This window comes from Stegostoma tigrinum, chromosome 25 (genome assembly GCF_030684315.1).
Source record: "Stegostoma tigrinum isolate sSteTig4 chromosome 25, sSteTig4.hap1, whole genome shotgun sequence".
Taxonomy (NCBI): domain Eukaryota; kingdom Metazoa; phylum Chordata; class Chondrichthyes; order Orectolobiformes; family Stegostomatidae; genus Stegostoma; species Stegostoma tigrinum.
The window spans coordinates 43,635,336-43,659,285 of record NC_081378.1 but is presented as its reverse complement, the minus strand read 5'-3'; the positions used below and the strand labels follow the sequence as shown (position 1 = coordinate 43,659,285).

The 23,950-nt window shown below is 39.2% G+C and overlaps 1 protein-coding gene across 1 annotated transcript in view; it reads left to right on the top strand.

The window, feature by feature from the left end:
* The window catches only part of LOC125463257 (serine/threonine-protein kinase 33-like), an 84,885-nt gene that overhangs the window by 53,710 nt on the left and 7,225 nt on the right, over positions 1-23,950 (top strand). Inside the window, exons 5-10 of the mRNA XM_048554298.2 lie at positions 7,474-7,612; positions 12,251-12,339; positions 17,755-17,848; positions 17,956-18,031; positions 20,438-20,550; positions 22,189-22,274. Coding sequence (XP_048410255.2) covers positions 7,474-7,612; positions 12,251-12,339; positions 17,755-17,848; positions 17,956-18,031; positions 20,438-20,550; positions 22,189-22,274 — 597 coding nt within the window. The remainder of the gene's footprint in view (positions 1-7,473; positions 7,613-12,250; positions 12,340-17,754; positions 17,849-17,955; positions 18,032-20,437; positions 20,551-22,188; positions 22,275-23,950) is intronic.

Sequence of the window (23,950 nt, the reverse complement as noted above, 5' to 3'; positions counted from 1 at the left end):
TAGTTTCCATGCTCACTGTGGATGCTTTGACCATTTCGCAGGACATTGTTGTCTGTACAATACTGAACACTAGGCTGAACAAATCCATGCCCATTTGAAAACAGTCATTAAAGAAGGCGACTACTGACCAAAACAGGTTTTTAATATTGATGAGATGAGATTTGTTTAGAGAACATATAATTCAATCAAGGAGAAGATAAGCCAGAATTTAAAGCTATTAACTATCATCTATTTGATAGGAACATGGCAGGAGATTTGAAGATACTGCCCTGAAGGCTATATGTCCAAAATACATGAGAACTGATGGCTTACTTCAAGAAACATCTGCCATCTAATATGATACTCAAGATGGACTTGTATTTTCAGAAATGATTCTCACTGTGTTTTCTCCCTGTTGGGAAGGCATATTGTGCCAGAGAAAATACAGCCATCAACTGAAATATCCGAAAACGTGAAAGTGATTTACTTTCCACCCAACACTGACTTTGCATTATTTATTAACCACTTGGATAATGTTATAGAAAGTCACGCTTTCAAATAACAAAAGTTAGGTGGAATTGTAGACAACGTAGATGATAGCATGAGAATACAATGAGATATTATTATACTAGGTGATCGTGCAAAACTGTGGCAGATGGTTCAATGTAAATAAGTTAGGGAGGCTTAGTGGCTCAGTGGTTAATACTGCTATCTCAGGAACCTGGGTTCAATTCCAGCCTCGGGCGATTGTCTGCCTGGAGTTTGTATATCCTCCCCGTGTCAATGTGGATTTCCTCCCACAGTCCAAAGATGTGCAGGTTAGGTGGATTAGCCACGGGAAATGCAGGGATTTTGGTAGGGGAGTGAGTCTGGTTGGGATGCTCTTCAGAGAGTTGATGTGGACTTATTGGGCTGATTGCCCATTTTTCCACAGTGTAGGGATTCTAAGAGCTTATTCATTTTGGACCAGAAAAGGATAGAACACGGTACTCTCTAGATGATATTAAGATTCACAAAGTGGATGTCCAAACAGATTTGGAGAATGAGGTGAATAGATCTTTAAAATACCACAAAAAGGCACAGAAAATAATCAAGAAAGCTATTTTCGGAGGATATGGGCCAAATGCTAGCAAATGGCACTTGACGAATATAGGATATCTGGTCAGCATGGATGAGTTGGACTGGGATGGTCTGTTTCTGTGCTGTACAACTCTATAACTTTATAACAGGAGTAGGCCATTCAGCCCCTTGTGCCTGTTACACCTTTCAATGAGATCGTGGCTGATCCGTGGCCCAACTCCATATATCTGCCTTTGGCCCATATCATTTAATATCTTTGCTTGACAAAAATGTATCCAATTTATATGGCCTTTATATCTAGAGGACTGGAGTACAAGGACACAATAGATATGCTGCAGTTGTGCGAAACCCTGATTAACCCCACTTAGAGCACTGTGAGCTGATCTGGGCACCACACCTTAGAAAGATACATTAGCTTTGGAGACAGTACAATGTAGGTTTATAAGAATGATACCTGGACTTCAGGGGTTCAGCTATAAGGTGAGATTTACAAATTAGGCTTGTTTTCTCGAGAATTTGGAAGGTTAAGAATGATCAGATCAAAGTCTTCATGATATTGTTAGGAAAAGACAGGGTTGATAAAGATAACCTATTTCCACTGTTGGGAGATTCCACAACTAAGAGGTATCATCTGAGAATTAGAGCCAGACTGTCCAGGAAAGATGTTAGGAAGCACTTCTACACACAAAGGGTGGTAGATGTCTGGAACTCTCTTCTACCAGTAAGTTGATGTTAGATCAGTTGTTAATTTTAAACCTGAGATAAATACATTTTTGTTAAGCAAAGATATTAAACAATATGGGCCAAAGGCAGGTATATGGAGTAGGACCACAGATCAGTCACGATCTCATTGAAAGGTGTAACAGGCACAAGGGGCTGAATGGCCTATTCCTGTTATAAAGTTATAGAGTTGTACAGCACAGAAACAGACCATCCCAGTCCAACTCATCCATGCTGACCAGATATCCTATATTCACTTAGTGCCATTTGCTAGCATTTGGCTCATATCCCTCTAAAAGTTTCCCATTCGTGTATCCATCCAGATGCTTTTTAGATTGTACCAGCCTACATCCCTTCCTTTGGTAGCTCATTCCATACACACACCACCCTCTACATGGGAATGTTTCCCCTTAGATTCCTTTTAAATCTTTCCCTGCCCACCTTAAACCCATACTGCCTAGTTTTGAATTCCCCTAACCCTGGGAAAAAGACTTTGGTTATTCACCCTATCCATACCCCTAATAAATTTATAAACTTCTGTAGGGACACCCTTAGTCTCCAGCACTCCAGGGAAAATAGCCCCAGGCTATTCAGGCTCTCCTTGAAGCTCAAACCCTCCAGCCTGGCAACATTCCTGTAAATCTTTTTGGCACTCTTTCAAGTTTAACAACATCTTTCCCAAAGCAGGGGGACCAGAACTGAATACAGTATTCCAAAAGTGGCCTAACCAATGTCCTGTATAACCACAACACATCATCCCAAGCCCTATAGACAACACAATGACCAATAAAGGCAAGCGTACCAAATGCCTTTTTCATTACCCTGTCTACATATAACTATACCTTCAAGGAAGTTTCAACCTCCACCCAAAGGTCTCTTTGTTCCTTAACACTCCCCAGGACCTAATCATTAAGTGTATAAGTCCTGCCCTGATTTGCCTTTTCCAAAATACAGCACCTCACATTTACCTATATTAAACTCCACGTGCCAATCCTCGGCCCATCTGATCAAGGTTCTGTTGCACATTGAGATAATCTTCTTTACTGTTCACTACACTGGCAATTTCAGTGTCATCGTCAAACTTACTAATCATCCCTCCTACATTCATATCCAAATCATTTATATCAATTACAAACAGCAGTGGACCTAGCGCTCATCTTTCAGGCACACTGCTGGCCATGGGCCTCCAGTCCAAAAAACAATTCTTCACCACCACCCATCTCCTCCCTTCAAGCCAATTTTCTGTCCAAAGGCTAGATTCCCCTGGATTCCATGTGATCTAACCTTGCCTGCCAGCCTGCCATGCAGAACCTTGTCGAATGGCTTGCTGAAGCCCATTTGGATAATGTCCACCACTGTGCTTTCATCAATCTTATTTTTACACACCTTTATAAAATTCAGTCAGGTTAGTGAGACACGATTTCCCATGCACCATGTTCCAATGATACATCTCAAGAATCAGGGAGCCACACAGCCATCCAAAACTTACTATCCATGCCATACTCTGACCCATTTCATCAAGATGCTAAATGGTAAGAAAGCACCATCAATCAGGGAGTTTTGGCAAGCATACAACATTTTCAAGGGCATTGACAATTGCACTGATGCATGGGATGACATCTTGTCATTGTGTTTCAGTGGTTTGTGGCAGAACCTGTGGCCCAAGGTTGTCAGTAGTGAAGGAGATTCTTGCAATCCTATTTCCTAGGTTGAGTGTGAAATCATGACCAAGGTGAGGGAGGCTAGTTTTGGTGAACTGCATAGGGCTGATGCGGTGAAATTGTTTGCATTCCATGTAGAGGAATTGTCTGCTGAGGATTAAAGCAGCTAATGAGCCTGTGGCAGAACACCAACCCCTTGAGTGTTATCTATAACAAGTATTGCCAACAGGTTTCCAAATCATGGAAGAGGCAGTGGAAATCCTTACAGAGCACAACCCAAATAGAGCACACAGTGTCCAAGTGAACAGATGATAAATTATAGCATTAAGGGTTACAGAGTGATCCACCTGGAGGAGCTAAGGTAAACCATTCAATAATCCTTGGATAACCCTTTCAGGTGAATGCGATTTTCTTTTTAAACAACATCTCTGCTGTATTCAGCCATAGAGTTACACAGCACAGAAACAGGCTCTTCAGCCTAACTCATCCAGTGATTTATTTCATTTTGTAAGTTATTTCAGTTAGGAATGCACAGTGTTGCACATGTATGGTACTGTAATTCCAGACAAGCCCTTAAGAACCTAACTTTGGCTTTAACATCAATTCCCATGGGAAGTCATTTCACTTAAAGTAGTAATTCCCAGGAATGGAGACACAATGTTAAATAGGGATTCACTGTACTTATCGATTCAGTGAACAGGCAAATCTGAGTTAGATGAATTTCAACGTGGACAAGTTTGTGTGGTCATCTATTTTGGATGGAAGAAAGGTCAGAAAATGTTCTTAATTGTGTAAAACTAGAAGCAGTGAAGGTCAAAAGAGACTTGGGGATCCATGTACGTTAATTTAACAAATCTCCAAAAAATGTAAGGCAGAATCAAAATGTCTATTAAAATGCCGGGTTCATATCAAGATGATTATAAAAAACAGGGATTATAAGTTACGGCACAGCCGGACAAAGATTTGGGTGGACCAAATAGAGTACTGGAGTATTACGTGGAGTAGTGTATTCAGCTCTGGGAATGATACTGTAGCAATGATATATTAGTCTCTGTGGGAGAGCAGCACTGTTTTACTCCAATGAGAAGATTGTATATTGGGATTGTATTCTCTGGAATGTCAAAGATTAAGTGTGGTTCAATCAAAACTTTTGGGAAGCAGAGAGTTTTTCTTTATTGAACCTTTTCCTATGGGTGATATTTTATTAATTTAGAGCCAGGCCTTTCAGAAATTAAGTTAGGAAACATTCATATGTACACCAATGGCAGCAATTTGAACATTGATTAACTACTCATTTAAATTTGCAATTGATAGATTTCAGTTAAGCAAAGTTATGAAGCAATGGTTAGCAAAGGCAGATATAGAGTTAGGACATAGTTCTAACTAGGATCTGATTGAATGTTAGAGGAGGGTTTGGGACTAAATGGCTACTCCCCCTGCTAGTGCCATGTTTTCCTTCAATAGTCCCAAGATCAATTTTCACCCCACTTAAAATAATAACTGCAAAATTTCACCATTTTAATGTACTTTCCTACACCAGTTCTCCATACATTTTAAAAGTTCTAGCCTGGGAGAGGAACGCAACGGTTACAAAGAAAAAAAATGTTGAGCTTGGTATATTCTATCTAATGAGCAAGAAAACAAATCACTTTGTTTAAAATCTGAGCATTGTTTCAAAATGGAACTACTCACTCTAATGAGCTTAATACAGAGCACTGTTACACAACATGATTAACCATTGACGCAAACCCATCTGTCTTCTTAAATGGGAATAGTGTAGTTTCCGGAATCTGAGTAACTAGTGGCTCAAAGTCACGTCGCCCTGTGTTCTGGGCAGTCTTAAAACACACTGTCTCTCTCTCTCTCTTTAAATTTCCACAACTCTTCTCTAATCATTTGGATACAAAGCAAACTCCAGTTTTTTGGTTTTTGATTTCACTCTTTCAAAGTCAATTATGTCCGCAGACGACGGAATTGCAAATACAAACTCGTATAAGTGGGAAGATCAGTGGAATCATCCTTGTGTCACTGGACTAATATTTTAGACAGCCAAACTGTTCGGAGGACACAACAGGTTCAAATCTATTGCAGCTAGTGAAAATGAAATAAGTAAAATCTGGAATAGGAAGCTAGTTTCAGTATTAATAAACATTAGACTAGATCTTGCTAACATTGACTAAATTTAGTTAGCTATCACTGAGCCATCTGTTTCCTAAATGTCCTTTTGGGAATGAAATCTGCCGTCCTTACCTGGTCTGGCCTACATGTGACTCCAAACCCACAATAACGTGGATGAGCCTTAACTTCCATCTGAAAAGGCTGAGGAAACCACTCAGTGGGCAATTAGAGAGAAGGCAATAAATGATGCCTACATACCATGAAAGATCTCCTCATTGGAGTAAAACAGTGCTGCTGTCCCACAGAGATGACTATGTCATTGCTTAGTGTCATTCCCAGAACTGAAGACACTACTCCACATAATACTCCAGTACTCCATTTGATCCACACAAATCTTTGTCTGGCTATTCTATGATTTATGATCCTTATCTTGATATGAACCTAGTATTCCAATGGACTTGTTGATTTTCCTTATACCTTTTGGAGATTTTTTAAATCAATGTTCATGGAGCCCTAAGTCTCTTTTGACCTTCACTGCTTCTAACTTTTCACAATTAATAAGTTTTTTTCTGATTTTTCTTCATTCCAAAGTGAATGACCACAATTTTGCTCTTTCTTTTAGCTTTTCTTATTACCATTCCTTCCCTTTCTTTTAACTTTTCTTATTACCATTCCTTCCCTTTCTTTTAGCTTTGCTTGTTACTTTCTCTGTTATCATGTCCTCTCTCCTCTACTCCTACCCCAGTGGGACTGTCAGTTCTTTCCAGTCTGGCAGGTACATGCACCAATGTTCTGCCATTCTCACATTCTGATCACTTAATCTGAACTCTCAACATCCTTTCTCCCCCAGCACCCTACACACACCACCCTCGCACCGTGTTCCCACAGCCGTAAATGCTGTCACTTTCACACTTCACTTCAGCTCTGGCTTGAAACATTAGCTTCTCTCTCTCTCCATAGATGCTGTCTGACCTGCTATGATCTCCAGCATTTGTTGTTTTTGAAAGAAAAAGCAGTCCTGGGAAATTACTGCAATTCTTGTTTGTTATTCCTTCCTATATTCTGAAGCTGTACTTTTGGGAATTTCTACTCTTGTCTGGATCTAACTCAAAAGACTTGTGTTACCCACTTACAGAGAGCTGTAGAGCAGGGCTTAGTTTCTATCAGGTTACCCAATTCCTTGTACTGTGGAAAATATTAAATATACTCCAAAAATTTATAAAGTTATTCGACTTAAAAAGAGACAAGTAAGACAGTCACAGTGACAGTTAAGTACTATCAGTCAAATATAACTGCAGTCGGAAGTTTAATTCAAGCAGTGATTGCCAGTGATGTTAGGGTCAGTGGGATCAGTAGGAGGGCACCTCATCACTGTGAGGCAACACATTGATCTTTCCTGTGCATCTCCAGCTCCTGCCTACAGATGGCACTGTAGTGATTGTAACGTGGCCAGCCAGGTGGACCTCATAGAGTTTGTGTTCCCTGATTGGGACTGTCGACCTGATCCAATCAGGGACCCCTGGCTGACAGATATAAACAGGACTGTCAGACATCCTGACAGTCTGAGAGCAGGCTCTGAAGAAGGTGTATCTGTTTCAAGAATGACACTGTGGTATTGATGAAAATCTGACACAATGCTATGTTTTAGAGAATCAATTCCTGGGTTAGAATGCAATCCTGCCTGATGAATTAATATATCCTCTCAATGCTAGTGGAAGGATCCCAAGTGAAACTACTTTTGGCAGCCTATAAAAGTTAGCCATTTCTCTTCCTGTCTCACTCATTGAGTAAATTGTTTCACATTCTGCCACTCTTTTACTGGGTGACATCGAAATGACAATGGGGCTCCATGACTCTACAAATGCAACAGTTAACCAAAGACCTTCTATTCTCTTCCACTTCTCTGTTCTGTTAGAAAGTCTACCTTGTCATTGAACTCTGCGAGCTTGGGGAGCTGAAGGGAATTCTGGAAGAGAAAGGCCACCTGAGTGAATCTGAAACAAAACACATTATATCCAGCTTGGCCAGTGCCATCTTTTACCTCCACAAGAATGGTAAGATATTCTGTGTTACTTTTATGGTAGTGGCATCGTAGCTAATACTTGCTGACATGCCTCTGTAATTAGATATGTTCTACTCGTTTATACTGGATATCCGCAAATGGTCAAACACAAGCAACTTATTTGTGAGACAGTAGGAACTGCAGATGCTGGAGAATCTGAGATAACAAGGTGTAGAGCTCGATGACACAGCAGGCCAAGCAGCATCAGAGGAGCAGGAAAGCTGATGTTTCGAGGTGTAGGCCCGGAACATCAGCTTCCCTGCTCCTCTGATGCTGCTTGGCCTGCTGTGCTTATCCAGCTCCACACAGTTATCTCAACTTATTTGTGCCTGCCTTTAGAAATATTAGATTGAAAATGCTACAATTCGCTGTGTTACAATCAATACATTTGTTACAAATCTTGCATCATTATTGAGATTTATGTTGCATATGTTTGTTAAAAATGTCATACCAGTTTCCAACTTAACATATCATGAAAAACAAAATTGTAACAACATTGTGGCACATTTCACATGTTCAATTTATCCTTGAGATAGTAATCTAGGGACAGGATTTAGCTATTCAGCCCCCAGAGCCTATATATGCCTGTATCTCAACTCCTTTTACCGACATTATTTTCACAATTCTTCTCCCAGCTAGCAAAAGAAATCTCAGTTCCTCTTCAGAAATGCTCACTGACTCAGTCTTTTTGACAGAGATTTTTAGCCTATTGTAACTATTTGGATGAAGACATGCTTCCTGGCATCATTCTTGATCGATCTATCTCTAAAAGTAAATTTTGCCCATCTGCTCTGAACCCCTCTTCCAGAGGGAGTCATTCTCTCTGAGTACTCAACCAAATGCTTTAATCAGTTTAAGCATCTCAATGAGTTCACGCATTCATCTCCTAAACTCAGGGACTCAAATGCTCTGGAGAGGGGTCACTGGACCTGAAACATTAACTCTGATTTCTCTCCATAAGTTGCTGCCAGAACTGTTGAGGTTTTCCAGCACTTTCTGACATTATTACCCACGTGTTAGATCTTAGTATTCAAGTTTGCTTTGTTGTCGCTCGAACAATTTAACAACGTTGCATAATACCAATTTTTTAAGCAGCCCAGAATTTCATGGAGTGTTAGAATAGGTCACAGATAAAGCTTCAGGTTTGGGTCAGTGGGCAGACTGACTGCCCAAGTCAGAAGGTTGTGGGTTCGAGCCCACTCCAGAGATTCAAGCAAATAATCAACCGTGACTCGGGAAGCTATTATTTTCTGAATTGAAATGTTAAATCAAGCAAAGCTTTGCGGCATCACTCCTTGTAAATAATTGGGGTCAGCTCGGATGGAATTTAGAGAAACATTTTGTCCTCCTGGTCCATATTGTGTGAACCATATAACTTGCTATGATGTTAAAATTCATCATCTGGTTAATTTGTATGCATCTAAGACTAACATATCTTCATGCCCAAATTTAGGATGAATGCATGTCCTATTTAGAGAGTTAGAAAAACATCAATATTCTCTGTAAATGATTTAGAAACTGTGATGCTTAAATGTTAGGTTTTAGAGAAACAATCATTCAAGACACATGGGGATTATTGGCATACCCAGCATTTATTGTTCATTTCTAATTGTCCTTGAAAAGGTGGTGATGAGCTGCCTTCTCAAACTAACACAGATTAAGTGGATTGTAGATTTTCAATGTGGTTTTGATACAAGTAAGTGACTTGCTACCCCATCTTGGAGGGTAGTCAAGAGATCAAGATATTGCCGAGGGCCTGCAGTTTATTTTGATCTAACTACAGACAAGTTTCCTTGCGTAAAGAATATTGGTTTCCATGACAATTCAGCTGTTGCTTGGTGCCCATCACTGATATCAGCATTTCGTTTATTTAATTAATTAACTTTGTGAGTTTAAATTCCTCAACTGCATTGTTGGGATTTGAACCAATTTCTCAACATTAACTACTCATCCAGTAAGACAAGCATTGGAAGCAATATAGGCACATTTGCTTCAGTTAATAGATATTAAAAAACATACTAAAACAAAAGGTGGTGAAAATGCGAATGAGTGACGAGACATTGACGTGTTTCCCCTAAGATCAAAAACAATGAGTAATCCATTATACTGCCTCAGTAATCAACGAGCACATCACACCTATTGTATACCAGCCTCAGGTGGTCATTAATTATTTTGTATATTTAGAAAGAAACTGCATGATCTAATTTGGCAAATCCACTTTGTACAGTTGTTCCAAATGCGCTCTGTCTACCTAAGAAATAGGGCAGCTCAATACTGACCTCATGTAAATAAAGTGCAAGCTGTCTACCAAATGAAAGGCAGGAGTAATACATGGCAGCATGCTCTGAAGAATCAGGCCACGAGGTTCCACCTTGGGACAATCAGTGCTCCATCTGCAAATTGCATGAGTATTCGGAGAGATTTTCTTTGCACTTTGCCCAGATTCAGTTTGACATTTCCAAAAATCAAATATTCCACAAGCCAGCATAATCAGGCAGCATTTTAGAATGTAAATTGTTTAACAACTGCTCCTTTCCATATTTAAAGAGTGACAATAGTGTAGCTTTATGATTGGAGCAGAAAATATGCTGAGGAATTTTATAGCGCACTACCCTACCAAAAGCATTTTACCAGAGAAAAATAAAACAATTTGATAAGTAGCCACAAATGGAGATTTTAGGTCAGATGCCAAAAATGTTTGGTCAGAAGGGCAGTCTTTAGAGCAGCATGTTAAAGAGAACTCAAGAGGTGGTGAAGGAATTCAGGGTTTTAGGCCTGGGGTGACTGAAGGAATAGTCGCCAACAGTAGAGCAATTAAAATCGAGATGTTCAAGAGGCCGCTTAGCTCAATTAACTTGGCTGGTGTCTTGGAAGGGTGGAGGGCTGGAGGAGATTAGTGTTATGGAAGGATGCAGCTATACAGAAACATGAAAATATTTTAAACATCTGGACATCACGAACGTGGAAACCAGTATTGGTCAAAGATCACAGAAGTGATGGGTGAGTGAGACCTAGAGCAAAATGGGATCAGGCAGCAGAGTTGAATGGCCTCAAATTTACAGGGGGTGGAACATGGGAGCCCGGCCACAAATGTGCAGGAAAAGTGAAGTCCAGGGTTGACGAATGAGGGTTTGAGGAGTAGATAAACTGAGGCCTGGCTAAAGTCAGATGATATTGCAGAAGTGGATATTGGCATTCTCAGTGACAGGTCAAATGTATGAAGAGAAGCTCATGACGGCGTCAAATATGACACTGAGTTTGCAAACAGTCTGGACTGATTGCAGTTAGTTGCCAGGAAAAGGATGGAGTTATTACTGAGCTGCTTTAAAGGGATGGAGACTAAGAGATAGAGTTTGGAGAAATGAAACAATGACAAACTTTGAAAACAGTCTTCCCAATATTTAGGCAATTATCACAAAGAAAACCATTCTTAACTAAAATGTCTGATTCAGCAATTGTAACTTGATTTTAAATAACTGAAAGATACTTTAAAACTTTATAATTGGTTAGTTACGTTGGCATACAAAATTTCTTAGTAAATTGAAATAAAGAAACCCTAAGCTACTAAAACATATATATTAAGGCCACTTGCAACTTTAAAATAATGTATAAATATTAAAATAAAATTTAAACCTATAGAAGGTCCCCCGTGATTACAATTAGTAGGGAATTCACCATCTGGTAAATTTAGTTTATAGATGTGACTAATACTTTTCCTGGTTTCCAACACTGTGGTTTTTAAACTAGTACAATCAATCACTACTGCTCAATTTACACTGCCAGTAATTTCTTCTTACAATTTCTTCATTTAGATTTGCTCTGGTTTGGGAAATCTTGGGTAAAAATCAGTTCAATGTAGTGGGAACGCTGGACAAGTTTGTCCTGCTGTGTGATGAGAGGGAGGTATACACTTTCTGTCCCCTATGTTACACAATCAGATTGATTAATATATGGGCAGCAGAGCCATAACGTGATAGGTTTGTGATAACACAGTGTGGAGCTGGAGGAACACTGCAGGCCAGGCAGCATCAGAGAAGCAGGAAAGTTGTTGTTTCAGGTCAGGAACAAAGAAGGGTCCCAGGTCGAAACATCAACGTTCCTGTTCCTCTGCCGTCTGGCCTGCTGTGTTCCTCCAGCTCCACACTGTTTTTCTTTCTGCCTCTAGCATTGGCAGTTCTTGCTATCTCTGTGATAGGTTTGTGACTGGCTTACACTGATGTCACTGAATCCAAGGAAGTATCTCTACAGAAGCTTTGAACTTGTACCGTTGTCAGAAGAAAACTAAGAGCACCCATTGAAGATTCCAGGCTCAGGAATCTCAAACAAACCAGACTAGTGAAATTTTGAAATTCATTGTTCCATTTTTCCAATGGGAAATAGCACCAGGGGAGCTTTTCCAGTTATTAATTCCTTTGCCTAACAGTTACTTCCTATGGAGTTATGAAATGAAAATACAATTGATTTATCTGGGCTTTGAGCAGTAGATTGCTAGGTCTTGAACTCTCAAACTTGACGTCATGTCCTGTCTGATTAAGATATAGTCACATTGACATGAGAGCTGTGATAATTATTTTAGACTTACTCTATTGCTCAACACTCATTTATTTTAATTAACTATCTTCTTTTAAAGATATTATTCACAGAGATCTGAAGCTGGAAAACATCCTGGTAAAAAGCAATAACAATGCAGATGATGAGGAACTAAAACTTAATATCAAAGTAAGTTTTACCGAAGATGCGCCCTCTGTTACCATTCATTATACTTTGCAATCAGCAATTTGTACACTTAGCCATCATTCTTTTAATTTTGTCCATTATTCATTTCAACTCCTGCATTTGATAGTGGGAGTTGAGATGAAGCTTTATTAGTTCATGGATAGTCCACTAATTCTGCTCGTCTCAATTCACTTGCTAGCTTCAATATCAAAACCAAAAGATACTTTTCTTTTCTGACAGTATTTAACTCAGTTTCTCTTCAGAGTTCATTAGTTTTGTTTTAAGTTTTTATATTTCCTTCCAGGAACTCTCTAATTATGGTGACAAAAAGAGGTATTTAACAGACTCAACCATTAGGTTAAGCCTCTTATCTATGGAAATGGTTGCAAGTTTATGACGCAGAAAGAAAACAATTTTCTGATTTGAGCCTGTGCTGGTCATGCCCAGTCTAATTCTCACCATCCTGCAGTAGGTCCATGGCCCTGCAGATCATGGCTATTCAAATAGACAAACAATTACATTTTAAATGTGGTGAGTGTTTCAGCATCTACCACTTTTGCAATCAGAGAGTTCTGAGCCTTGACTACTTCTAGGAGAAAAATTATTTCCTCTCCCCCAAAACACTCTTATATCTGTGCTCTCTGGTATTTAGCCACGCTGTATTGTATTAGTCTTAAAAAGGTAGCTAGAATATATCACAGTACGTGATGCTCTAGAATAAAATATCTCATTCTCTGAACAGTCAGTCAGTTAGCCAGTTAGTAACTCTGTATGTAATGTATTAGTGATATAAATAAAGATATAACTCAGACAATATACAAATCAAAGATGTCATATCAATATGTGAGGCTTATTGTTAGTTAATTTCCAGATATCTGTCTCAATAAGGACACAAGTGTCTGTAGTGTACGTTACGTGCGAGGTGATGCATTTTGGAAGGTCGAATTTGAAAGCTGAGTACAGGATTAAGGATAGGATTCTTGGCAGCGTGGAGGAACAGAGGGATCTTGGTGTGCAGATACATAGATCCCTTAAAATGGCCACCCAAGTGGACAGGGTTGTTAAGAAAGCATATGGTGTTTTGGCTTTCATTAACAGGGGGATTGAGTTTAAGAGTCGTGAGATCTTGTTGCAGCTCTATAAAACTTTGGTTAGACCGCACTTGGAATACTGCGTCCAGTTCTGGTCGCCCTATTATAGGAAAGATGTGGATGCTTTGGAGAGGGTTCAGAGGAGGTTTACCAGGATGCTGCCTGGACTGGAGGGCTTATCTTATGAAGAGAGGTTGACTGAGCTCGGTCTCTTTTCATTGGAGAAAAGGAGGAGGAGAGGGGACCTAATTGAGGTATACAAGATAATGAGAGGCATAGATAGAGTTGATAGCCAGAGACTATTTCCCAGGGCAGAAATGGCTAGCACGAGGGGTCATAGTTTTAAGCTGGTTGGTGGAAAGTATAGAGGGGATGTCAGAGGCAGGTTCTTTACGCAGAGAGTTGAGAGCATGGAATGCGTTGCCAGCAGCAGTTGTGGAAGCAAGGTCATTGGGGTCATTTAAGAGACTGCTGGACATGTATATGGTCACAGAAATTTGAGGGTGCATACATGAGGATCAATGGTCGGCACAACATTGTGGGCTGAAGGGCCTGTTCTGTGCTGTACTGTTCTATGTTCTATGTTTACACAAGCTAACAAATAGAAAAGAACATTACATAGTTGCAGCAAGTAAAGGGTACAAGATTGGGTGATAGCAAGTGAGCACCAGAAACCAGCTACAACAAGTCAGTACCAAAACTAGAAGGTGATAATATAAATGGCAGTTGTGAGAATTATTTAGTTAACTATCACCTGTTATCTGTCTGAGTTCAAATCTGCAGTTCATAGCTAACAATCAATGCTGAAAACAACAACTGTACTGAAATGTGATAATGATAGCAGAGAAACAGTTGTGAATACTCTCTCCCTCTTTTAAGAAAAAGCACAAAGCCACAGTATGTCCAATTTTTAAAAAATGATCCTGGAAAGAAGCGCAACCAAAACATTAGACAAAAACAGCATGCTATATTTTGCTCAAACCTATCCGTACCTAGTTGTCAGTAGATTCTGCTATTCTGTCTTTTTGGAAATGGTATAAAAGCAGTAAAAAGAATGCATTATGTCACTCCATTACTGGCATGGCACCGAAGCAACATCCAGGCACTGCTCAGCTAGTTCTTTCAAAATAAAAGAAGAAATCCGCAACAAGGAGAGAAGTGGAGGGGGTGAGTTGTAAAACAGGATGGATAGGCTCGGACTTTTTTCACTGGCGTGTAGGAGGTTCAGAGGTGACCTTACATTGGTTTATAAAGTCATGAGGGGTATAGATAGGGTTAATGGTAGGTGTCTTTTCCCTGGGATGGAGGATTCCAAGACAAGGAGACATTTTTAAGGTGGGAGGGCAAATATTTTAAAAATACATGAGGGGCAATTTTTTACAAGATGGTGATTTGTAAGTAGAATGAACATCCTGGGGAAGTGGTGAATGTGGTCAAGTTACAACATTTAAAAGACACTTAGATAAGTACATGAATAGAAAAGGTTTGGAGGGATATGAGCCAGGAGCAGGCAAGTGGGACTAGTTTAGTTTGGAATTGTGTTTGGCCCAGGCTGGTTGGACTGAAGTACCCGTTTCTGTGCTGCCTGACTCAATGACTCCATGAGTCTAATAACATGATTACACTGCAATACAGATTCTTTTTGTACTGACATTCTTGAAGAGCAAATGCTGCACAGTAAGAACAGAAACCAAATATTTGATCATGCATTGGTACTCTAGTGGCATCTTGTCAGAACTTCAGTTATTGAAAGAAAGAACAAATCTCTATTTACCAAAGGCTGTTAAAGAAAGATGGACAGTCAAACTTCTTATCACATTGGGAAATGAAGGATAAGTAAAATGAAAAACTTGATTTTTTTTTTAAATAGCTTCAAGGATCTTGTCTCAGATTCCCAATTTTTAGAAGATCAGCTTAAGATCCAAATCAACTTCAGGGAACATAGGCTTATGTTCATTTTATATTGACAGCAGACAATGAAACAATCAACCAATTCATAGACAGATATTGATTCACCTAGCTTACATAACTGAAAGGCTTATGGAATGGTCACTGCCTCTGATCCTGAAAGGCCCTGCTTTTCAAACTTAAAGATTATTACATTGACACAAGAAGAAGAGTGCAGGCTCAAAGTAAATGTAGCAGGACAGCAACACTGATAGGTCCTCCAGTCTGCAACACTACTGCAGCTGCCAATAGGTTCAGCAACACAGTCAAATCCTGTAAGAGATGTGGGCTGTTTTACCCACCAAAACATTGCCCAGCGTTTCATATGCAAGTTCCTGTTCCACAAGAAGTAAATTAAAAAATACAAGAAGTCCAAATCCTCGTAGAAACCCAAATTGCAACACTTCACTGTACACCAATATTTGAAGACAAACAAACAAAAGAAAAATGTCAAAGGCATTTCTAAACTTCTTTTCATTGCATGCAAGCAATTCCAAGAGTTAGACTCTAGTCAGACGGTACATGTGGTTAGTCTGACACACCGCATGGATGCTGTCAAAAAAATAGAAGCCTTTACCTCCATCCAAGTGACATATGCTGAAAGAAAAAGGCAATGTGAGCTAATTGCCAAATTTGACAGTTGTACAAATGTAAACTTCATCCCTTAGGCATTTTTCATGAAATGTACTCAAGAAACAGGCAGTGTTATGCAGTCCGCACATCATAAACTAATAGCTTACAATGGGACTGACATCTCTTGCATTGGCATTATCCATTTTAAATGTTGATAAGGCTCCTTGTGATGGACATCAGAAATGTTTTATATCATTGATACCGCAGGACGTCCCATCATTGGTCTACCTGCATGGATGGATGAAAGTATTATTATCATCAATAGGGTAATGAACTCATCAGTTCCAACACCAAAGATTCCATACAGTAGCATCAAATCTATCCTTGACTTGACTAAACTCTACCCTTTAATTCCATAAATAACTTTAAAACACCTTTAATCTTTAAAGAGATGCAGTGTTACATCTGAAAGATGTAGAGCCCAGCATCAACGCTCCTTGTAAGTACATTCAGGATCATTATGATACAAAACAACATCATTTGCAAAGTTGAGCACTAACTGATCGGTGCTATGATTTTACTTTTACTTTGAAGAAAGATGGCACTATATGAGTATGTTTAATTTCAAAGCATCTGAAAATTGAGCTAAAAAGATACTCAACCAACATTCCTACCTGGAAAAGCTTAATCCCAAATTCTCAGAACCAAGCACTTTCCCTTGATTGAATTAGGATATTGGTTCCTCCATCTTTCCTCAGCAACTAGGATATACAACTTTTAGAACACACTTCAGATAGATACCATTTTCTCAGATGATCATTTGGATTATCTGTGAGCGAGGATAAATTCCAAAAGCATATGGATTATATTTACCAACTTGTTTCTGTACTCCAAATGCTATTGCAGTTTTCTGGAACACTAAATATGAGCAGAGCAGAAGAGTCACTGGACTTGAAATATTAATTCGAAGTTCTATTTGCCAGACCTACTGAGATTTTCCAGGAATTTCTATTTTTGTTTCAGATTTCCAGCATCCACAGTTCTTTCAGGTTTTTGTTTCAGAACAGGTTCCCTATTCTTCAAAGGAAACGGGGAATGTTGTGTTATTGCACAGATCTCCAAAAGGTACTATACCTTTAAGGCAGCTGGATGATTTTAAGATGTGATGTTTTAGTCTAAAAAGTCTTCATCTTACCTTATGCACAACCATTCTTTTAAATAGTCAGTTTAACCGTAATTTTCTAGATAATGCTATAGATATTGACCAGCCATTCCAATTCTGATCACAAAGTAAATTTTAAAAAAAACTGCAGACACTGGAGATATGAAACTAACAACCCAGAAAGTGCTGGAAAAACTCAGCAGGTCTGCCAGCATTGGTGGAGAGAAAAACAGTTAGCATTTATGAGTCTCTGGCCTTGAAATGTGAAACTCTGGTTTTCACTCTACAGATGCTACCAGAATCCCTGAGTTTCTCCAGCACTCTCTGGCTGTGTCTGTTCTGATTCTGATCATCACTGATCTAATCACATCATGTTTCCTCTTTGCTGGAAAGTCTGCACGGTAGATTCCTAGTAATGACATGATTGAATTCAACAGGAGAGTAGCCTTCTGATACTAATTGTCCTGCCTCACGTATGTAGAATAGTGGCTGATAGTGCTATGGGCCAGAATGAGATGCACCAGAGATGAACTCCCACAGGGTGAAGTATGAGAAGGATGGGAGGTCATATACCCTTCAGTGAGTTTCTGCCTTTAGGAAGAGAACATGCTATTATTGAAAATACATTTGCTTCTCTGTTCCCAGGTGACAGACTTTGGCTTGTCTGTGCTGAAGGATGGTGCTGGTGTTGGCCGTGAATCGATGTTACAGGACACATGTGGTACACCTTTATACATGGGTAAGCAGCACATAATGTGCTCAGGCTAAGTAATGGAAAAGGAAATTGAAAAGTAGAACCTTTGTTTCTCCATTTACATTTCTAATCCTTTTCTCATTATTTGACAGCCCCAGAGATAATCAATAACTATGACTACAGCCAGCAGTGTGACCTATGGAGCATTGGAATCATCATGTATATCTTGTATGTACTTATTCCATTGCTTTTTAGGATTTTCCAATTGTTTTCTTCCCATGAAAACCTATGTGCAGCCTTATACATGTGCTTAATTAGCTTATTGGTGGGAGACAGACAGTGGTGATGGAGGATTGCTCTTCAGACTGGAAGCCTGTCATCAGCGCTGTTCTGGATCCTTTATGTCATCATTTATGTAGATGTTGTGAATGAGAATGTAGTGGACATGGTTAGTAATCTGTGGACAACACCAAAATTGGTAGCAAAGTAGACAGCGAAGAAGGTGAGGCAGGGACTTTTTCACTGCAGTATGGCAGGTTGCGGATACATTATAGAAGTCTATAAAATAATGAGGGGTCTAGAAAGAGTTAATGGCAGTTGTGTTTTCCCTAGAATAAGGGATTTCAAGACTAGGGGACACAGGTTTAAGGTGAGACGGAGAGATTTAAAAAAGACAGGAGGGGAAAATGTTTTACACAGAGGGTAGTTTGCATGTGGAATAAACTTTCTGAGGAAGTGGCGGATGGGGATAAAATTTTAATGTTTAAAAGACATTTGGAAAAGTACATCAATAAGAAAGGTTGCCATTGTCTTATCAGACCATAGGGCTGCTCTCTCATTAGAGAGAGATGACTGGTGGTGATTTAACCTGAGGGCCACCATACCCCTAGGAGACGGGAAAAGGTTGAGAAAGCGATTCCTTCACATTAACCTCAGTTGGTCCGGGAATTGCACTCATGGTTTCAACATCACTCTGCTTCACAGACCAATCACCACTCCTACTGAGCTAAACCAACTCCCTCATGGACGTAGGAGGCAAGAGGCAGATATTGGTCCTAGACAGGGATTTTCAGTTTACTATACATATTAACACTTCCTAGAGATGAGGACCCATGAAAACACACACAAGGTCATAATCTGCAGTTTCTAAATATGGTTATGTTGAAACAGCATAAAATGGTTAAGGATCTAAAAAGTATCTATTTACAGTGAATTATTTAAAATTATTCTCTTCTACACTGGAGACTTCTTTGGAGTTAAGATATCTATTTATTAATTCACAGTGATCTCTCCATTAGTGCCTGACGTAGGGGTCCAGCTAGGACAAGCCAGCGACCTTGAGCAGCGACTGTCTACACTGATCTCTTGGCCTCCCATTTCTTTTAGTCTGCCACATGGTTATATTTGTCACCTACACAAATTCTCTCTTTGTCAATAGGCAGAAAGTACCAGTCCCCTCGTTCAAATGTGAACACATCATTGAATGTGTCATTCAAGGTGAAGCAATGGCCTGATGGTATTATTGCTGGACTGTTAATCCAGAGACCCATTTAATGTTCTGGGGCTCCAGGTATGAATCCTGCCATAGCAGATGATGGAATTTGAATTAAATAAAATATCTGGAATGAACTGATTGTCGGAAAAACCCATTTGGCTCACTAATGCCCTTTAGGGAAGGAAACTGCCACCCTTACCTAGTCTATCCTACATGTAATTCCAGACTTACAGCAATGTGATTCACTCATAACTGCCCTCAGAGCAATTAAGGATGGGCAATAAATGCTGGCCTAGCCAGCAACACCCTCATCCTGTGAACGTATAAAGAAAGTTTGGAGGGGTATGGAACTGGTTTAGTTTGGGATTATGTTTGGCATGAACTGTTTGGATTGAAGGGTTTGTTTCTGTGTTGTATGACTTTCTGACTCTGAGTAAATTGACCCAAATAAAGTCACTCAGAATTAAAGGTAAATGTAGAGAAGATGGTTCCACCTGTGAGCTCGTCCGAAACAAAAGGTCAGAATCATAAGGCAATCCATAATGGATTCAATAAGGAATTCAGGAGAAACTCAAGGCTGGTGAGTACCAGGGCCTTGCTATCAAATGCAGGAATTGAGATGAATAATGGACAAAGTTAAAGGAATGATGGATAAGTATGTGAGAGTTAAATAAATAGTGTTTCAGTTGGATGAAGTAAGGTGGTAGGAGACCTTTGAAGGGCAGGATCTTTGCATTGAACAGCTGACCTGTTACTGTGCCGTAGAATTCTATGTAAAAATAAGTGCCAAATTAATCTTAGCAATTGTCATTCCCCAAACTGGCATTCAAAGACTTTTAATTTCTGAGCAATCACAGAAAGATTTTGCGCAGGGCAAACAGCAAGCTTCATAATTTTTAAACAATCGGAGTTGGTTTCTGCATCATCAGCAGCACTTTGGAGATCTGCTTTTAATCATTTCCAATGTTCCATTGCCAGTGTTGTCTTCCTAGAGCTAACACCCCAAAAGGAGATGTTGATCAGGACATTATACCTATGTATCTAAATAAAAGAAATGTCCAAATAGCCTTTGCACTAGTGCATGATTCTGAGCAAATTGAAAATCTAAGAATGATTTCTTACTTTGTTTTGCCTTACAGGCTGTGTGGTCAAGCTCCTTTTACAGCTACAACTTCAGAAAAATTATATGAGGAAATTACAAAAGGGGAGCTAGATTTTTCTCATTCATCTCTGAAGTCTATTAGTGAGAGTGGTAAGCTCCTTAAGTACAGTGAAATGTGACAAGAGAGGAACTTAGTGATTACCCTGTGTGAATCTGTCAAATGTTTTGAGAATGTATTCTGTTTTGGTTCTGCATTTTGTTTGAACTTTAGCTTAATATTGCTCAGCTTTTAAAAATTGTCAGAGGTATGAAAGAAATTCAACAGTACCTGCAAACATCTACATGTGTTTGGTTAGCTCATTACCTTGCGACATCACACAATTCAAGTACAAAACTTGTTAAGAGTTGAGTCTCATTAAGAACTGTATTAAATTCGGAAAGGTGCCAAAGATTATGAGGTTTTAGTTAATAGTTGGAAGGTAATCTATCTCAATCCATCTACCACCTTAGAAACAGAAGTTTGCAATGGAGCCTTTGAAGACAAAACGATCTGGAACTTCTTAAAAACAGCTATTTCAGGAAAATAAGAGAAAAATAACTTACTTAGTGTTAGCAGAGAGTTGTGAGTTTCTATTTTCTAAGAAGCTAGAAAAACTGAAATACTAGTGCTAATGTTTAGGCTTTAATTTTGCTATTGTGTTGTTTATTGACAACTTTTAACAGTTTCTTTGGCATTAACACCTAACTAAATACTAGAGAGAATGATATCTGCTACCTTGCAAAGATCAGGTCAAGCCTCCATTGTCTTACCTGACCATAGGGCTGCTCTCTCATTAGAGAGAGATGACTGGTGGTGATTTAACCTGAGGGCCACCATACCCCTAGGAGACGGGAAAAGGTTGAGAAAGCGATTCCTTCACATTAACCTCAGTTGGTCCGGGAATTGCACTCATGGTTTCAACATCACTCTGCTTCACAGACCAATCACCACTCCTACTGAGCTAAACCAACTCCCTCATGGACGTAGGAGGCAAGAGGCAGATATTGGTCCTAGACAGGGATTTTCAGTTTACTATACATATTAACACTTCCTAGAGATGAGGACCCATGAAAACACACACAAGGTCATAATCTGCAGTTTCTAAATATGGTTATGTTGAAACAGCATAAAATGGTTAAGGATCTAAAAAGTATCTATTTACAGTGAATTATTTTAAATTATTCTCTTCTACACTGGAGTCTTCTTTTAGAGTTAAGATATCTATTTATTAATTCACAGTGATCACTCCAATAGTGCCTGACATTGGGCTTCAGCTAGGACAGGCCAGTGACTTTGAACAGTGACTGTCTACACTGATCTCTTGACCTCCCATTTCTTTTAGTCTTCCACATGGTTATGTTTGTCACCTACACAAATTCTCCTTGTCCATCGGCAGAAAGTACCAGTCCCCTCGTTCAAATGTGAACTCATCTTTGAATGTGTGTCATTTAATAATAGGCCAATTCTCCATACATTTTGAACATGCTAAGTGTCAGTCTATTGACTATAATATGAGAGTTATTACGCGAAGGTGTACAGAGCAGGGAACATACTGCTCTGTTTTTGGGTCTCCTGTGAGACTACCCTTTAAATAGAGATGTGATATCAAACATTCAGCTACAATATTTCCTTATTGTAATTCTGCTGCTTCACATGACTGAACTGTATTAATGTACCATAGTGAGTCTTCTGCTAGAATACAGCACAATGGAAATATTGCGCTCTGTTTTCTATGTTCTTTATAATAGCTCAGTCAGTGTTGAAGGGCCTTCTTATAGTGGATCCAGCCCACAGAATGACAGCCAGTGAACTGCTAAATCACCATTGGATAACTGTGAGTAATTATTAATGAAATACTTTGAAAATTTAGACTTAGCACCTTCACAGATAAGTATAGATTTCACTCATGATTGAACTTTGTGCATTCAAATTGTTTGTATTTGTTCTGCATCTGTATGTTTTGGCTCCAATTTGGGCATACACATTTTGGATTTGGATTCCAACAGTGATGTGTATGCATATATGCCTCGACCCATGAGAATAACATCAGTTGTTATAGAAGTAGATTGCATTGGCATATTGTAATTGGACTACATTCAATTCCTTTCTCAAATGAGTAGAATGGTTTTGTTTGCAGAACATGTTTGCCTATGTTATACAATGACAAACAAATCCTGAGTAAGATGGTCAAAATGAAGGTGTGCGTTGTAATTTTAACAAGCAAAACACATTCAGAAGCAAAATTTGAATATAACAGTGCAGAGGGATAGCCTGCCATCAAATAGCCTGGTAGATAACTATTTATTCTCACTAAATCTTTCACAAAACAGTTTCTTTAACTCCCATAAACTTTTGAAGTATATTGAAATCTCAAACTCATTTGGACAAATTACTAAACCACAGCATTAAATAATTTCAGAATTGTTTTGCATAAGATGTGGGCACAGATCTCAATGAATACTTGTGTCAATCTTCACACTGGAAAAGGGGAGTGCAGGTATAGACATTGTGTGATGGGTTGGGGGTTGGGGAGCTGTGAAATATTAGAAGAAGTTACTATAAATTGAGAGGAACTACTAATGGGCTCAACTGCCTTAAAAGTGGATAAATCCACAGGCCTGGATGACATATATCCCAAGCTGCTGGGGAAGAAATATCAAGCACCATTGCAATTTGGTCTGCCCAAAATTTTTTGGCCTTCCAGAACAAGGAGTTGACCCCAACCAAGTGATATATTCCCAGGTCCAGGGCCACATACTAAGGGATGCACTAAAACTTGGGAGAGCTGTTGCCAAAGCGCACTGGAGAAAGATCACTGTCTAAGGTCTCGCTGCTGAAATTAAATGGGATCTGGTCAGTTATTAGACCGCTGTTCAGATATTCAAGCCCAGTGCCTTGAATACATGTAAATATAGTCTTGCACAAGTAAGAGATGCTTTTGGAGTGTGACTCTATCCGAACAAACCAATGTTTGTTTGTTTCCCTGATATGCTACTTTGTAGAACCAAACTACATTTCTGACTATGTGTATATTGTTGTGAGGTTGGGTAGAGTGCTTGTGGATTGGGAAGCAGGAAGTTAGAACATGGTTTTTGTAAAACGTTAAGGGGGAAGTCATTGTGTGGTCCCTTTAAAAGATGATGTGTTTTTTCTATTCTTAGAGATGTAAAATGAATGCCTGTGAGCAGCGGTTGAAAGTTTGCAAGAACACAGAGAATCCAAATAGAAACATTTGCATCGAAAGGTCATACAGTTAGCAGACCAAGCAGCAATTTTGTTTTGTTACCAAGACAGCAAGTTTTGAATTTAGACAATCAATTTGAACCAGGCACATAGGCACCAAAACCAATTACATTTAAGTTTGATGGATTTGAAACAGAGGAACAATCCTATTATAAGAAATTGATATGTCATCAAAGGTGTAAAAGAAGGGGGTAGTTGGACAAAGAGCAGAAAGCTAACTGCCATTTACTGGAGTTAACAGCCCTCCGCTCACAAAAGAGAATCTTT